The following is a 15,188-nucleotide window of genomic DNA, read 5'->3' as shown; positions in this document are numbered from 1 at the left end:
TCCCATCATAGCATTGGGGGAAGTTTGTGCCTTACCGCCACGTGGGCACTTCTTACTTCTCGCCGACTCTTTTGCCAAAGGGCTCACGAGACGCGGGGGTTAGCAAAAACCAAAGCCTTATAAGTGCACGATGACGGTAGACGAGCTGTCGTGGAGGCTTTGTGAATTGCTCTACGGTAGCTGGTGCCTCCGCCTTTGGTAGCTATTACAAGAAAGGAACGATACCCGGTTTCGCAAAGAGGGCATCTGTCGGATGCACAGCACTCCTCTTGCCCCTCATGACCCGACCCAGAGTTCCTGACGACAAGCGGCAAAGGACTGCGCGTGCCTGTGATTCTTGCAAGCGCCGGAAGCAGAAGGTGAGCCTACGAGTCATCAGTCATATTTCATTCAGTTGGCCCTAGAGGATTTGGGGCTCGTTACTTTTCTTTTTGTGTACACTCCAAGACAAGGCACACACACTTCGCACTCACACTCACACACAACCTCGCTCGCTCTCTCTCTCTCTCTCTCGCACACGCATCCTCACACTCACACACGCGCACGTTCCCCCCCAAAAGAAAGAAAGACAAGAAAAGAAAAGAACAAGGAAAAGGGGCCTTGACCTCGCGGCTTTATTTGCGCTATTACACATTCCCACGCTCCAATTTCTGACTATCGAATGTCGCGATATGCATGTCACCCCCAACATGCGTTCGGTGTACGGAATATGGGCAGTTCGTGCGGGAAAAAAGTGGTATTTTCTTACTTCAGCTGCAGCGAACTATTCCGAGCGAGGCGAAACCATATGCGAGTGAGCGGTGGTTTTTTTTGATTGCACAGCATATGTACATTTCGTATATGTCTGTGCAATGTGACAGATCTTCTACATTCAACCAGCGCCCGGCTTTAACATGGCTTGACCGGCATAAGTGTGTTGGCAAGCGGACGCATTGCCCCTTTGGAGAAACCAGGCCGTCCGCGGTGTATCATACAAAAAGCAAGCTGCATGGAAAACGCCTTCGCTAAGAGTCTCGCATGCTACTCTCGTCGTCTCGGTTATGTACGCTGCATGAGCTGACTTTTTGCTTCCAAGTGTAATGGCCTTCACCCGTGCAACACGTGTATCAAGAGGAACTTGATATGCGACTACACGGACGGTCGAGGCCCTGCCAAACTCATGGCAGTCCATACGACCTCTCCGACAGGACAAAGCAACGCCTCTGACTCTGTCGATGCCGTCGGCGCAACTCCTGTCCGCGAAGCCACGCTCGAGACGTCCCCGAAGAGAGCATCCAAGCAAGCCAAGGCGGCGCGACAGGCGAAAAGGAGAAGCCAGGGCAAAGAAAAATACTCTCGCAATGTCTATGAAGTTTCTTCCGTCAGTGAGGGGGATGAAAGCGTCCGCCAGAGTACAGCGTCGGAATCGGACGAAGAGGCCGAAGTTATTGGTCAAATTAGAATGCTGCAGGACCCCATGAAACGGCTCCGTAAGTAGACTTTTTTTTTTTATTCCCTTGGTCAAAATTTCTGGACCGTTTGGCTGATGTCAATCAATTGCAGTTTATATCGGAGACTCGTCCACCCTTTCGTATCTGCAGTTAATCCGTATGATTGTTTTTAACACGACTGGGTCGTCTGCGTTTACAGATGATCCCAGCCGACACCACATCTTGGAGCCCGCTACAGCAACATCTTCGAGTTCCATGATTCAGTATATGCTGCCCAATAGAGATGTATCGAATTTCTTGGCTCAATCTTATTTTGTTAATGTACGTGCTGGCAAAACATCCCTACTTTACTCCCCATCGCATTACGGCCAATTGGCTAATCCCGCTACAGACCAATGCTCTCATAGAACTGTTTGATCGAGCAACTTTTTATCAGTATCTAGATGCATGTTATTCGACCCCAATGGAGGTCAATTCTTCGACACTTTGTTTGGTTTATCTGACTTTGGCAATTGGTTTTGTTCTTGCAACACCAGCCCCCAACAGCCCTGAGGAGCTGATGATGAAGAGTTTCCCAGAAGGGCCCGAAGGACGGGCAGAAACCCTGTTTCGGGCCGCCAAGTGTCTTAGTGATCCTCTGAATGTGGCTGAACATGCAGATTTATGGACAATTCAGGCCTGGACACTGATGGCGTTTTACATGTTGATTGTATCGAAGCGCAACGCAGCATACGCATATTGCGGTTAGTAGATTTCTCCTCCAACCTCATTCTCTTTTTCCTTTTCTTTCTCCTTTTCGATCCTAACATGAGCTTTAGGAATGGCTGTTCGCTCTGCGTATTCCCTGGGTTTGCATCGCATCCGGGACACAATGATGAAGTTTGACGATGAATCCGCAAGGCGGAACCTCTGGAGAAGTTTATTTGTTCTAGACAGATTTCTTGCTACAGCTCTCGGGCGTCCTGCTGCGATATGCGAGGAAGACTGCTCAAGTGATGCGTTACATCCGCCAGCAGCAGCCCAACAGGAAGAAGTTATTAGAACTGTTAACCTTGACGCCTCTGTGCGGATTTCCAAGTCTATCGGCACAATGCTCAAGAAGGTTTACTCGGAACGAAAGATTTCAACCAAGTTGGCTCAGGAGATTGTCGACGACTGCCAGTTGTGGGCTTTTAACGGTGATCCGTCCTTGGCAGCGCACGATCTCCTCCACGGCAAGGCGCCGGCGGAAACGGGGATCCCTATCTTGCATGTGCAGCTCCTTCATTACCACTCAATCCTTCTCCTAAGCAGGCCGTTTTTTATTGATCTTTTGGTGAAGACGCGGCCGACGATCTCAAATGATGTGGAACCCTTCCATCGAACATTTACGAGATCAGAGAAGTTTTCTCAGGCTTGCGTGGCGGCGTCGACTCACTCAGTGACGCTCATTCAGGCGGCGTTTGAAGCAAAGTATTTGCCGAGACGCAACCCATTTATCTTGTAAGTGCATTGGTCGGAATCACCCAAGACAAACCGCTAATAATCACATTTGCAGATATTTCCTTTTTGCGGCGGCCCTGATTATCTTGAGTAATGAGTTTGCTGGACTGTATGAAAACGAGCAATACGCAGACTCCATGAGGAGCGCCATCAATATCATGGACTACTGCGCTGCTGTAGACGTTCAAGCTCAAAGAATGCTCTATATTCTAAAATCATTCTTAGCAGACGTGGAAAAGCATTTGAAGTCCTCGGTACCAAACGAGCAATCTGAGCTCGCCCTGCCAGAGTGCCACATCGGTGACCCTGAGGAGGTTTTGCACACGAGAAGACAGAGCCTCACTGCCCGTCGCAACCACCACCATCACCACCAGCCCTCTACTCCTATTGGTGGGGGATCTTCGTCCGATGCTATGGAATATTACCATCACATCGAGACGGATGCTCGGCAATCGAGTGTTCATATTCAGAGCATGGGTCCCCTGGTGATGAGAGGAGAGCGTGGAATGCCTTCTTCTACTACCACCAGCCCGACTGTGCCGAGACGCTCAAACGCCCCTCGCTCAATGTATCGGCGAGCAGATCTCACGCTCGTGAAGCCAGACCGCATGGGAATCGAGCAAGAGTTTGAAGAGTTCGATCAAATCAGCCCCGCTGAATATCAGTCGCCCATGGATTCGGAGGAAACCAAAGTTTACACGCACGACTATGGCTCGGCGATGATGTCTCACGGGGAGCAAGCTGCTTTCCAGGCGCACCACGGAAGCGGTGGTGGCTTTAGAGGGTATTCTGCCCCTGGTGCGAGTCGGGAGGCGGAGAGAGCTCACTTTGGCGGACATTATTTATATGTCGATGAGAAGTGAGTTACTTGGAGACGTAGAAACAGGCGTTGAGGGTAAGTCTGATGAAGGGGGCGAGGGCGATATTATTTTTGAAGAGAAGGATTGTTGATCGGGAAAGAAAAAAAATAGTTTGAAACCTTTTATTTTATATCATCATCATGACGGCGAAGGATTATCCTGCTTGAGGGTATATGGAAGAGGAAGAAGGGGAAAGGTTTTTTTTTTTATATAAATTTTTTATATTTTATATTTTTTTTTCACGTTCGTTTTATATTTTCTTCCCTTTGTTTATATATTTATGACTATATTCAAAAATTTCGAATCTATATAGCAGTTCACTCCATGTTGGCCTCTTCCTTGATGGAAAGACATTTGTCGTGAAAACCGCCCAAACCTATAAAATTCTATGAAACCCAGCTACCAACCCTGTAACAACTCTTCGGTCCGTCTTCACCATGAACTTGGGCCAAAGTGCTCTCCCGCTGCAACATGTGCCCTTATAGCCGTACCCTTAGAATCCATCGTCGAGTCAACAACAGTATTCCCCCACCACTGCGGAGGATCAATCCCATTCAAAGTAAACGCGAAAAATATGAACAACGTAGCCAGCGCCAGTCCCAAGTCCAAGCCAGACGACGTCAAAAAGTTCAAGCGGCTCCACCACCTGAAGTAGCGCTTCTTGATCCAGAACTGGAAGATGAAGCCCACGATGCCCCAGGAGAAGTAATTGAGAGGGGTGGCGGGCGGGATGGAGCCGGGCCCGCCGAAAAGGAGCGGCGCGATGAGATATCTCACGGGGGATTTCGGGTATTTCTTGACGGCGAAGTAGATGATGATTGGGGTGATTGCGCCGAGGATGAAGAAGATGAAGAGGCCGGAGTAGATTTGGCCTGGGGAGAACATTCGGCCTGGACCAATGAGGCCCCAGATAACAGAGGCTAGAAAATTATGAGCATGGTAAATTTCAGGTGGGGAGGGCCATCCTTACCAGAATAAAATACTCTTCCACCTGGGCATGTGAAGTGGTCCTCTTGCTGATCGTCGCATACATTCGGGATGCTGTTGAGTGCCAAGTTAAGGACCAGGACTTGGATGACGCATGAATAAGTTGTGGCGACAACCTGGGCCATGAACATGGTCCTGGGAGGAATTTTCATGTAATGGCCGAATTTAAGATCTGACACGAAATTGAGTGCTTGAGACCTGTTTTAGGGGCGTGGTAAGTAGATTGCATCTATGAAGGGCGTTGCTGTGCGTTTACACTTACATTGTGATGTATCCAAACGTTTTGAAGCTAATCATGTACACAGCCATGGTTAATGACAAAGTATCTTTTGGTATTTGTCAGGGTTGCATAAAACGCGGGATAAAAACGTACAGCATGAGCGCTAGAGGCCGTCCCGGCTGGATGTAGCCGTAGACAAACTCCGTGAGCACATTCAAGCCAATCTGATTATTCGTCACGGCCTGGATGATACCGATTGGCAAAGAGAAGCCGAACGAAATCATGACGGCCAGTAAAAAGGCCCACCAAGTTAAATTGGTTGGGTACGCGAGCACTGTATAGAAGCCCAATGCCAGCATCTACATGAGGTACGATGATGTCAGCGGGTGCCGAAGATGATGGTTGCCTGTGCTGCTGAGAATTGGGAGAGGGAGGGAACAACTGACAATGCAGAAGAGGGAGAGGTACCACCAAGTCGGCGCCTCTTTGTACTTTCTCATCAGTTTCATGTGAATGTCCGGCTTTTCCGTGGTGCTGTTCATGTACTGCTTCCAGATGTACTTGCCGTGGTGCAGATACGTATACACGACGAGTGAGGAGATGGCGGCGAAAGACAGGCCATATGAAATGGCAAATGTGGTGCTATTGAGCCATGAGCCATGAGGTGAGATCACTCTGGAGCAGGTTGGAACTGACCTGATGAATAAAGGCGAATATTTATGATAGGCTTCCTCATTCAGAGTCATGTCTGGATTCACGACCCGACTGATGTTGTACCTTGCTCCCGTGTTGTCGTAGATGCTCGCGTCGTTGATGGGTAGGAACTGGGCATACCATGTCCCAGAATAGTGGAGTAGAATAGTCAAACCTGAATAGAATATGACAACGCTGATCAGGGTATTGGCAATCGCGTGCCTATGTTGTCGTTACTATCAAGAGTAATGCAGCAGGTCGTGGGCTGGTGTCACTCACCAAGGCGTAACAAGAGGAGATCCGATGTAGCCAGACACCTGGCTCCAGTCAAAGGTAATGGGTATAATGGACAAGCCAGTGTTTCCACCGAATAGCTGATTGATGACTGGGTTTTGCGGCGCCATCCAAGTTGCAAAAGCAAAGACGCTCAAGAACTGGGCAAAAAAGCCGGGGATGAAGTAGTATACAAAGGATGCTGCGGTAATGAGGCCAAACCATGTATACCTAGGTAGTCTGCCGCCGAGGACTGTTGGGTCAATGTCATCGCCCTCGTCATACATGGCATTCATCATAGCAACGGAAGCTAGATTTCCAGGCCATATCATCGACGCAGGATACACTACAGTCAAGTGGTTAGCTGCCATGCAAGCAGATTATATCAAAGAAAGTGTAGCCATCAAACCTAGGTATTTGCGCATAATGCCAGCAATTCCGTATCCCAACGACTGCGTGGAAACAGTGAGCAAGATCTGGAAGAGCAATCCGAAATTCTGCTTATAAAAAACCAGCTGCGCCAGGATAATATCTGTTGAATAGGCAACGGAAAAAGACACAGACGCCATTACTCCGATAATTGCATGCTCCTTCATGTTGAAGGGACCCGGGTTCAGCTGCCACTTGATACCAAATATGTTGAATTCTCGTTCCGGGACAAATCTTGCCCATCCATGACCGATGGGCCAGGCAATGATCTGAGCGACCAGAGCTCCGATGGAAATGGTCGGCCGGCGCAGCGAAAAGATGGTGTTCATTGATGCTCCGAGAATAACAAGAGACAGTCCAATCGTCCACGCACGGACAGTATTGCATGGCACATCTTCATCGTAATTGTGGACAGTAGCGCGAACCTCGGGATATGGGGAATCCTCCTCCTCGTCCTCATCATCAGCTTTCTTAGACCCGTCATCGGATAAGCCGTCTTCATGATGTGCATGTCGACGGGACTCATGATCCTCTGGCAAGTTTGGGTCCATGAGGAGCTCATACTCGGAGCCTTGATCATCGTCATCAGCATCATTCCGGGCGCCTGAATCGGGCCATTTGGAGATGTTTTCCCGTAGGTTCTCCATGAGTCCGGTAGTTGGACTCGAAAGAGAATGCCGAGGATGAACTCCGGATTCGCTCTCACGTCCACTCGCCTCAGCCATGTTATCCATGGTCGCCTCTATTCAAGGCGCTGGTTAAAGTATATGTATCTCAAAGAGCTTCTGAGAGGGGGAGACCATAAGCGGATTAGGTCAGCTGAGGACAGCGATGCGGTAATGAAATAAGCTTGTATAGTATAAATTTCCCTCTCTTTCTCTCTCTTCCCTCTGATTTCAATTTGGAGCATCCATCTTGAATGAAGTGGAATGAGTATTGTCGTGTTGGTTCGGAAGTGTTATCAAGGCTAAGCTCAGTCCGATAAGTGGCCACGCGACAATAGAACAAGCGGCTGAAGCCACGGCCAGCGTACTTCGGGTATTTCGGGAAGCTCTTTGTGGTTATTACTGGATAAATAATTTCCAGATGCTATTTCTAGCAGATGAGCTCTCGATTGAATGAATTGAGATGATTATTTGCTTGTGTTGAGAAGGATGAATGTCTGAGACTGAGACAGAAGAGACAAGTCGCAGGAGCGGCCTAGACGGTGAGCAGCTGCGTAACTGCAAAAAGAGGTTTAGTGCATTTGGCCCGCACTAACTGACAATACGCTGCTAAACCGGGTCGGGCTATTTCCACAAACATTTACATGTGCTCTGGATAAGTCATCTCAACTCATCTCGAATTTAAGCATTTCTCATCAGATCCAACAAAACGCCGCCAAAGTAAAATCGGTTTCAAACAACTGCTCACAACCCCGAATTACGTCAAGATCTTGATATGGAATCATAAAAAATGCGGCGGGTTGTCGTGACTGGCCTCGGCGCCATCACGCCTCTCGGGCTCGGCATCCAACGGACATGGGCTCGTCTCATTGCTGGCGAGTCCGGCATCATCAGCGTTGCGGATCGAGAACCTCGACAACGATGGAGAGAGCTGACGTGTACCGTTGCCGGCGTCGTTCCTCAAGGATCTGGTGGGAAGGCTGACGGCTTATGGAAGGCCGATGACTGGCTAAGTGCCGCTGAACAACGACGCATGTCGATGTTTACGCAGTATGCGATTGCGGCTAGCGACATGGCTTTGAAGGATGCTGGGTGGGAGGCATCACGAGTTGAGGACCAAGAGGCTACGGGAGTGTGTCTTGGGAGCGGTATTGGAAACCTAGAAGAGATGTATGACACGAGTCTGTCTCACGGTAAAGATGTAAGCCCATCAAACTCCATCTATACTTACTTATTGCACCCATCCAACTGACACAATGCCTACAACAGGGATATAAAAAAGTATCGCCGCTTTTCGTGCCCAAGCTCCTCATCAACATGGCGGCAGGGCACATTGCCATGAGGCACGGGTTCCAAGGCCCAAACCACGCCGCAACGACGGCTTGCACTACCGGTGCGCATTCTATTGGGGACGCAGCTCGGTTCATCTCGCTGGGAGATGCCGATGTCATGGTTGCTGGAGGATCAGAGTCCTGCATCCACCCTCTCACTTTTGCCGGCTTCGGCAGAGCCAGATCCCTGGCCACAGCGTACAACGATAGGCCGCAGGCGGCATGTCGCCCATTTGATGCCAATCGAAACGGCTTTGTCCTTGCTGAGGGAGCAGCAGTGTGCGTGCTCGAGGAGCTTGAGCATGCAAAGGCCAGGGGGGCCAAGATTTACGCCGAAGTTAGCGGATACGGCTGCAGTGGTGATGCGTATCACATGACGGCACCCCGGGAAGATGGACATGGAGCATATTTAGCCATGAAAAAGGCCTTGAAGAGCGCGGGCATCAAGCCGTCTCAAGTCGACTACGTGAATGCACATGCCACGAGCACGCAGGTGGGAGACTCGGCCGAAGCAGCTGCCATTAAACGGATCATGATGGGCGACGAAGGCGTTTCATCAGAGTCCCAAGTCACTGTAAGCAGCACCAAGGGCGCCATAGGACATTTGCTAGGCGCAGCTGGAGCAATTGAGGCCCTCTTCTGCATCCTGGCCATTCATGAGGTGAGTCTAAGCCCCATCTTCGTTCCACTCGTACATGCAAGGAGCTCTGTCGTGTCATTTTCTAACAACAAAATAAACAGGGAGTTGTGCCGGCTACTTTGAATCTGGAGCGGCCCAATGTAGACGTCAACTTCAACCTTGTCCCCATGACATCTCAAGAGAAGCAAGTCAAAGTTGCGATGAGCAACAGCTTTGGATTTGGGGGGACCAACAGCACGCTTGTGTTTACCAAGTTTGAGTAGGTTTGTAAGAGTAAGATACTTGTACATTATATATAAACATCAATGTAGAACTGAATAACATGACATTCTCCGATATTCTCAACTAAAAAAAATGAAGAATCATCTTATATCAAACATCAAGTCATTGATTCTCAACCCCTCCTCTACTATTGGACTCTGCGGAATCTGCCCCTCCATCGAAAACACATACAAACGGCCAGCCGAACTTCAGCCGCCACCAACCATCCGATCGTCTAGCTAATTTCTTCGCACAAGGGAAATCCACCGCGTCATGGAAAGCCTGCCGGGCCATGTTCAGAGAAAAAAAAATCCATCCAATATAGCTCGTCCGCCCAACGTCCCTCTCCCTCATGGCCATTCGATCCCTCCCAAAGCGCTCACCATAATTGATAATAATCTTTTCGCAATCTAATTTCTTCTTCTTCTTCTTCTTTTTTTCTTCTTCACAATGGCCTGCGAAAGCTGCAGATCACAGGCCCGGTCCTTGTTCCGGGTCGCATCCCGCACATCAGTATCCCGGTCTTCGGCCGCCAAATCGGTTCTTTTGCCGCTGCTTCATGCCAATGCGCCCGTTCGATCGTCGCCAGTGTCCCGGAACTTCAGCAGCTCTAGCTCCAGGAGGCTCTTGGGGGGTCTTGGAAGCTCGATTGGAGAGTCGTACCGAGTTCTAGGCGCCTCAGAGAGACTGTTCAAGGCATGCGCCAAAACAGCTGATTATCGCATCACTGAGGAGCAGCGCAAGAATGATCAAGTAGAGAGATTGGACGACGGCGAGGAGATTGGCCAAGCTCTAGAAGAGGGAAACATCTGGCATAACAGTATGTCGACTTCTGTTCCAAAATACAGCATCACACTTGCTAACAGACTTCAGCTTTCAAACTGCCGCCCACCTTTAGCACTTGGTCGCACGTCACCATGTTGCACCTCTACCTCATCAACGCCCGCATACGATGCCTCGAGCGAGACGCATACCGAAACTGGCAGCAGCAGCTCATCGACCACTTCTTCTTCGAATGCGAGAAGAAGATGCACATTGACCACAACATCACATCCAGCGCCCTCCGACAGCGCTACCTCAAGGACATATTTGTCCAGTGGCGAGGCCTCCTGCTTGCATACGACGAGGGCCTTATCAAGGGCGACGCCGTGTTGGCGAGCGCCGTGTGGAGGAATCTGTTCAAGGGCGACCCCGAGGTCGACCCCCGAGCGCTGGTGGCCATCGTTGGATGGATGAGATCGGGCCTTGTATCGCTGGAGAGCGCCTCGGACATGGCCATGCCTAATAGGGCGCTGGAGGTGCTAGCCAGGCCGGTTGATGTGTTTTGGACGAGACTGGAGGAGCCGTTCAAGAAGGAGGCTGGCATGGCTGCCGTCCAGGAGGGACAAGAAGTAAAGCCTACGCCCGAGGTGGCCAAGGCTGCTTGAATCAATAAGAAGGGTGAATCAAAACGACGATGATGATGACGACCAAAAGAAGACCGGCGACTATGGGACCTGTAAAATATATGTATAGTGTCAAGGGCGAAAACGGTGGCGTGGGCAAGAAAAAACGAGAGGAAGAAGATGGAAGCTCGAGGCGATGAGTCCCTCTTCTTTGATGGTGCATATAATAATGCAGTGTACGAGTGTGTTGGCATAAAGCGGAGGCCCGACACGCCACCTCCTGGTATATAGAACTTTGTTGATGTATAGATGAAAAAACAACCAATCTCACGCTCATCCTCATCCGCATGCTCACTCACTCCTCTCCCACATCTGAAACTCATACTTGATGCCCGCCTCCTCCTGTCCACCCTCCTCAACCTCTTCCCCCGTCCACTCCTGCAACTCCTCCCTCGACCTCTTCTTCCACCCATCAGTCTCCTCCCCCGTCAAGTTCAGCGGGAAAAACGTATCGCACTCAAACTCAGCATCAATGCTCGTCAGAAGCACGCGCTTCGCAGCCGGATGCCTCAGCGCCGCCTCGTAGATCTGCGCGCCGCCCATGACGAAGATACGCCCACCGCTCGAATTCGCCTCTTGCGCGTACCGCAGCGCCGCCTCCACGGACGGCACTCGGATCTCAGAGCCTGCGGGTGGAGGGGAAGAATTGGCGGGCGCTGAGCGGGTGATGACGATGTTGAGGCGGTTCTTGAGAGGGCGGAATTTGGGGGGGATAGAGTCCCAGGTTTTGCGGCCCATGATGACTGCATTTTGGGGGGTCTGGAGTCTAGTTAGCAAATTGCTCATATTTACATGATTATTTTTGTTTTGGAATTGAATAGATTAGATTTAAAATTCAGTCAAAGCAACGTTGTTTGTTAAGATGAACCTCAGGAAATGGAACAAGTTTTTTTCATCTTACCTGTGATGAAGAAGCCGGAACTCGAGTCGTCACGCGAGCAAAGTACTGCATTTCTCTTTTTAGGCCTTTCCAGGGCATAGTGCCCTGGAAGCCTATGCCCATGCTGCGGGTGGCAGCCACAATGAGGGTGAGTTCTGGCGATGCCATTGCAGATGTGTTGTATGTTTGATATGAGGATGAGTAAGTGGTGAAAAATGGTGTAAGTTGTTTAGTTGCCAATTTAGCGCAGTGAAAGTTGGCTGCATACAGGTACTTAGGTTAGGCCATGGGTGGATATGGCAGAGCAGAGACAACAAACGGCTGGCTAAATGGGATGATATCTCAAAATTAAGTCTCAGATTATACATGAACATCTAATTAATCCTGTAATACAATTATTACGCTCCTGGTCGCCGATTACTCTTTCTTCGCTACAACTTTGACGGCGTCAACACCGCAATATCTTGAAATGGAATGTCCAGAAACTTGTAAATATGATGGAATCTGAGAATCCAGTCAGTAAAATGAAACCCTCCTTTTAGATAGGTGTCGCTTATCCCCTCTTAGACGAAGAGAAATGTTTTCTAAAACTCACCGGTCGCTACCAAAGAACGGCTCCTGCTCGCCCTTTGCATTCGTCACCCAAATCCAAGGCGCGCCAAAAGCACCCTGATCAACAGCTCTCTGGGTAGTGGCCATAAGAACGTCCTTCATCCCACCACGGGCCTTTAGAATCTTCTCCACCTCCTCCTCAGTGAAGAGCTTCTTGCCAGTGCCCTTGCCAGGATTCTCTGTCGCCCCCTGGAGCACAGCGCGCAGGTTCTCCTCTGGGATGAGGTTGACGTGGGGAGGCGTCCAGAAGGCCTTGAATAAAGACTCAAAGGTGGCGAGGAATGTGGCTTCTGGGTAGTTGGCCTTGATGTAGTGAAGTGCACGCAGTGGCGAGACAGTATGGGAGACAGCCATGAGGTCTGGAGGGCCCTGGATACCGAAAAGGCCGACGCGTTCGGCGGCACGACGAGAGTCATATTTTAGGTAGGCTGCCTTGATCTCGTTTGTCCACGGAGGACGGTTCCCTGCATGGCCAGTCAATACTAAGGTGTGATGAATGTTGACAATATCCAAGTCATGGAATACCTGAGAGGTGGTTGATGCCACCCAGCAGCACAGGGTGTATCCTAGAGAATACAAGATGAGTATTTGATCCAATACAACTATTTCTTGTACACGATCATGCGCTGTGTCCTTGAAGGGGAGCATGTGGGATGACATACTCTATTTCAACTCCATTGGCCGCCAGCTTATCTCGATTCTGCGCCAAGTCTATGAACGCGATATAGCTGAAATAGGATGCTAGCCATGGGAATGCATTGATCAGTCATTTAAACAGTCACATTATCAGAATAAGAAAAGACAAGGGAAATGACAGCATTGCCCCAGCAGGGACACACCGAGGCCAGAAACCCCGAAACGGCACCGCGCAAGACTCACCGAGATCCAAGAAGCACTCAATCTTGCCGCCCATGGTTGGTTTGCGCTTGTTCCCCTTGTCTGCTCTAAACAAGCAGCTTTTCCCCCAGATTTCCGCTTTTTTCCCCCCAAAGATCTTGCAAGACTAAGGAGAATTGATTCCCGCAGATAGGCGCAGATGGCGTGATTGACAATGATGACAAAATCAGAATTCAAGAGGACATTGAGAGAGGAGAGCGAGAGGCACATGTAAGACCGCCCCAGTACTTGTAGTCCATAGTACGGCAAGCAATAGCGAGGCTTTCCCCCCATTACTCGATTCCATACGGACACTTAGTGTAATCCGTGGCTTTACCCCGGCTTCCATACTACAAATCCAATACTACAAACTGCTAATCCACTGCAGCTTTACCGCACAGCCGCGCTGTAAGTTTGCGGGGCAACAGCGCTGAGGACGCTATAATCAGCAGCTGGGCACGGAACCGAGGCATCAAGCCCCCTGATCCATAGCGGCGGATGTTGAGTAATCGGAAAAGAGCTCCCGGGTTTAGATGCTGTGCTCCACAATCTCGGCAGCTTCACGCCCAGCTTAACTGAACGATTTATAAGTTTCGAAGGGGATGACATACTCGTTATGCTTCAGGGCTACTGGAATCTCATCAGCCTTATAATAAGCTCTGTCTGCTTCTCCACTTTGTGAATTGAAAAGAGCAAGAAAAGCAATTGAGCATATCAATCTCGTCGCGTCTCCCGTTGTAGCCTCTCATCTCATCTTACTATCTTACTATCTCTCCGTCTCTCTTCTTACACGTAAAACAACCACCACCCAAAATGGTCAGCTCAAAGCCCGTAGCCCTCGTCGTGGGAGCTTCCCGCGGAATCGGCCGCCAAGTCGCCATCGATCTGGCTGCCAACGGCTACGCAAGTGAGTATCGAATCTCATTAAATCCACTTGTCCATCAAATCTCCAAACTAACATTATCTAGTCGTCGTGGCCGCCAAGTCCATCACAGACCCTTCCAAGCTCACCGATAAAGCCCCCAATCCAAAGTCCAACGACTCAACCATCACCACCGTCGCCCGCGAAATCACCTCTGCCGGCGGCGATGCCACGCCCATCCAGGTCGACGTGCGGTCCGAGGAGAGCGTGAATGCCCTCGTCGCAAAGACCATTGCTGTAAGACAAGACAAAAGCCTCTACTAATCCATCACCATCGCCATCACCAAATGCTAATACTTCTCGCTTCAGACATACGGCCGCCTCGACGTCCTCGTCTACAACTCGGGCGCCATCTGGTGGGCTTCCGTCGCAAACTCGCCCCTCAAGCGCTTCCAGCTCATGCAGCGCGTCAACCCCGAGGGCCTCTACGCCGTCATCCAGGCCGCCCTCCCGCACCTCCGCCCTCACGGCCGCATCGTCGTCGTCAGCCCGCCCATCTACAGCCGCTTCTTCCGCGGCAAGACCGCCTACGCCATGGGTAAAGTCGGCATGAGCGTCCTGACAAAGGGCCTGGCCATGGACTTTAAGCGCGAAGGGCTCAAGGACATGGCCATTACAAGCATCTGGCCCGCCGTGGTAAGTACAAGATACATATACACAAAACCTCCATCAAAGCATATACATTCACAGACATATACCATATATAAAAGCAACATTCTACTAACCAAACGCAGGCAATCGAATCCGCCGCCACCGAGCAATTCACAAAGAAAAACCCCGGCGAGGAAAAGGACCTTCGCAAGCCCACAATCTTCTCCGACGCCATCCTCGGCATCCTGCGCTCCCCCGCCGAAAAGGTCAACGGCGAGCTCGTCCTCGACGAGGACTTCCTCCGCGAGCACATGGGCGTCACAGACTTTTCAAAGTACAGCGTCGTCCCCGGCTCCAGCCCCCGCCGCATCATGCCCGCCCGCTTGCCTGACCTGACTGTCGCCGAGCAGGATGACGAGGGGCAGAGGGTTGATAGCGCTACTAAATCTAAACTGTAATCATGTAATTTTACCTTTATTTCTTAAAGAGAGAGAGAGAGAGAAGAATGGGCTGAAGAGTGTGTGTTGAATAGCAAGCTTCAACTGTTTGGGTTATGGAGCCGTAGGAAATTGGGTCTTGGCTAGAGCAAAG

General features: G+C 50.3%; 7 protein-coding genes across 7 annotated transcripts; 4 read left to right on the top strand and 3 right to left on the bottom strand.

Moving 5' to 3' along the window:
• The first annotated feature begins 1,027 nt into the window (after positions 1-1,027).
• V8C40DRAFT_246669 (transcription factor domain-containing protein) lies at positions 1,028-4,105 on the top strand. The gene is made up of 5 exons (XM_083216154.1): positions 1,028-1,469; positions 1,543-1,751; positions 1,822-2,173; positions 2,249-2,912; positions 2,968-4,105. The coding sequence occupies exons 1-5, from the start codon at positions 1,160-1,162 to the stop codon at positions 3,773-3,775; spliced, it is 2,343 nt and encodes a 780-aa protein (XP_083072554.1). The 5' UTR covers positions 1,028-1,159; the 3' UTR covers positions 3,776-4,105.
• Positions 4,016-7,524, bottom strand: V8C40DRAFT_246664 (OPT oligopeptide transporter protein-domain-containing protein). The gene is made up of 8 exons (XM_083216153.1): positions 6,355-7,524; positions 5,952-6,291; positions 5,676-5,894; positions 5,426-5,621; positions 5,133-5,338; positions 5,022-5,048; positions 4,743-4,957; positions 4,016-4,692 (listed from the first exon to the last, which is right to left on the bottom strand). The coding sequence occupies exons 1-8, from the start codon at positions 7,106-7,108 to the stop codon at positions 4,205-4,207; spliced, it is 2,445 nt and encodes an 814-aa protein (XP_083072553.1). The 5' UTR covers positions 7,109-7,524; the 3' UTR covers positions 4,016-4,204.
• Positions 7,525-7,703: 179 nt separating this feature from the next.
• Positions 7,704-9,344, top strand: V8C40DRAFT_246663 (thiolase-like protein; the record flags this gene model as incomplete). The annotated part of the gene is made up of 3 exons (XM_083216152.1): positions 7,704-8,240; positions 8,309-9,031; positions 9,112-9,344. Coding segments are annotated over exons 1-3 (1,292 nt in total), but the record flags the coding sequence as incomplete, so codon positions are not given.
• A 214-nt stretch (positions 9,345-9,558) lies between these two features.
• V8C40DRAFT_246662 (ubiquinol-cytochrome C chaperone family protein) lies at positions 9,559-10,992 on the top strand. Its single transcript, XM_083216151.1, has 2 exons — positions 9,559-10,091; positions 10,145-10,992. The coding sequence occupies exons 1-2, from the start codon at positions 9,722-9,724 to the stop codon at positions 10,696-10,698; spliced, it is 924 nt and encodes a 307-aa protein (XP_083072551.1). The 5' UTR covers positions 9,559-9,721; the 3' UTR covers positions 10,699-10,992.
• Positions 10,859-11,831, bottom strand: V8C40DRAFT_246661 (dihydrofolate reductase). The gene is made up of 2 exons (XM_083216150.1): positions 11,618-11,831; positions 10,859-11,475 (listed from the first exon to the last, which is right to left on the bottom strand). The coding sequence occupies exons 1-2, from the start codon at positions 11,762-11,764 to the stop codon at positions 11,008-11,010; spliced, it is 615 nt and encodes a 204-aa protein (XP_083072550.1). The 5' UTR covers positions 11,765-11,831; the 3' UTR covers positions 10,859-11,007.
• A 91-nt stretch (positions 11,832-11,922) lies between these two features.
• Positions 11,923-13,389, bottom strand: V8C40DRAFT_246659 (thioredoxin-like protein). The gene is made up of 5 exons (XM_083216149.1): positions 13,088-13,389; positions 12,871-12,949; positions 12,734-12,774; positions 12,192-12,672; positions 11,923-12,100 (listed from the first exon to the last, which is right to left on the bottom strand). Exons 1-5 carry the CDS (start codon positions 13,119-13,121, stop codon positions 12,028-12,030), a joined length of 708 nt encoding a protein of 235 aa, XP_083072549.1. The 5' UTR covers positions 13,122-13,389; the 3' UTR covers positions 11,923-12,027.
• A 285-nt stretch (positions 13,390-13,674) lies between these two features.
• Positions 13,675-15,161, top strand: V8C40DRAFT_26294 (uncharacterized protein). Its single transcript, XM_083219407.1, has 4 exons — positions 13,675-13,991; positions 14,053-14,243; positions 14,316-14,642; positions 14,741-15,161. Exons 1-4 carry the CDS (start codon positions 13,898-13,900, stop codon positions 15,053-15,055), a joined length of 927 nt encoding a protein of 308 aa, XP_083072548.1. The 5' UTR covers positions 13,675-13,897; the 3' UTR covers positions 15,056-15,161.
• The last annotated feature ends 27 nt before the right edge of the window (positions 15,162-15,188 follow it).

Source organism: Trichoderma camerunense (assembly GCF_050948025.1).
Source record: "Trichoderma camerunense strain CBS 138272 chromosome Unknown V8C40scaffold_10, whole genome shotgun sequence".
Lineage (NCBI taxonomy): Eukaryota > Fungi > Ascomycota > Sordariomycetes > Hypocreales > Hypocreaceae > Trichoderma > Trichoderma camerunense.
Note: the sequence above shows the minus strand (reverse complement) of the source record. Positions and strands in the feature narration are given on the sequence as shown.

What these genes read in the sequence shown, in the direction of transcription:
- V8C40DRAFT_246659 (XM_083216149.1), bottom strand. Translation starts at nt 13,121, where the DNA reads ATGGGCGGCAAGATTGAGTGCTTCTTGGATCTCG. An exon ending in TGGCATCAACCACCTCTCAG is followed by an intron (nt 12,673 to 12,733) that starts GTATTCCATGAC and finishes CTGGCCATGCAG; the next exon opens with GGAACCGTCCTCCGTGGACA. An exon ending in CCGTTCTTTGGTAGCGACCG is followed by an intron (nt 12,101 to 12,191) that starts GTGAGTTTTAGA and finishes CTGGATTCTCAG; the next exon opens with ATTCCATCATATTTACAAGT.
- V8C40DRAFT_246662 (XM_083216151.1), top strand. Translation starts at nt 9,722, where the DNA reads ATGGCCTGCGAAAGCTGCAGATCACAGGCCCGGTCCTTGTTCCGGGTC. An exon ending in GGGAAACATCTGGCATAACA is followed by an intron (nt 10,092 to 10,144) that starts GTATGTCGACTT and finishes AACAGACTTCAG; the next exon opens with CTTTCAAACTGCCGCCCACC.
- V8C40DRAFT_246669 (XM_083216154.1), top strand. Translation starts at nt 1,160, where the DNA reads ATGGCAGTCCATACGACCTCTCCGACAGGACAAAGCAACGCCTCTGAC. An exon ending in CTCAATCTTATTTTGTTAAT is followed by an intron (nt 1,752 to 1,821) that starts GTACGTGCTGGC and finishes ATCCCGCTACAG; the next exon opens with ACCAATGCTCTCATAGAACT. An exon ending in CGCAGCATACGCATATTGCG is followed by an intron (nt 2,174 to 2,248) that starts GTTAGTAGATTT and finishes CATGAGCTTTAG; the next exon opens with GAATGGCTGTTCGCTCTGCG.
- V8C40DRAFT_246661 (XM_083216150.1), bottom strand. Translation starts at nt 11,764, where the DNA reads ATGGCATCGCCAGAACTCACCCTCATTGTGGCTGCCACCCGCAGCATG. An exon ending in TTCCGGCTTCTTCATCACAG is followed by an intron (nt 11,476 to 11,617) that starts GTAAGATGAAAA and finishes ACTAGACTCCAG; the next exon opens with ACCCCCCAAAATGCAGTCAT.
- V8C40DRAFT_26294 (XM_083219407.1), top strand. Translation starts at nt 13,898, where the DNA reads ATGGTCAGCTCAAAGCCCGTAGCCCTCGTCGTGGGAGCTTCCCGCGGA. An exon ending in TCGTCGCAAAGACCATTGCT is followed by an intron (nt 14,244 to 14,315) that starts GTAAGACAAGAC and finishes TTCTCGCTTCAG; the next exon opens with ACATACGGCCGCCTCGACGT. An exon ending in CAAGCATCTGGCCCGCCGTG is followed by an intron (nt 14,643 to 14,740) that starts GTAAGTACAAGA and finishes AACCAAACGCAG; the next exon opens with GCAATCGAATCCGCCGCCAC.
- V8C40DRAFT_246664 (XM_083216153.1), bottom strand. Translation starts at nt 7,108, where the DNA reads ATGGATAACATGGCTGAGGCGAGTGGACGTGAGAGCGAATCCGGAGTT. An exon ending in CATTATGCGCAAATACCTAG is followed by an intron (nt 6,292 to 6,354) that starts GTTTGATGGCTA and finishes ACTTGACTGTAG; the next exon opens with TGTATCCTGCGTCGATGATA. An exon ending in ACCTCTCCCTCTTCTGCATT is followed by an intron (nt 5,339 to 5,425) that starts GTCAGTTGTTCC and finishes TACCTCATGTAG; the next exon opens with ATGCTGGCATTGGGCTTCTA.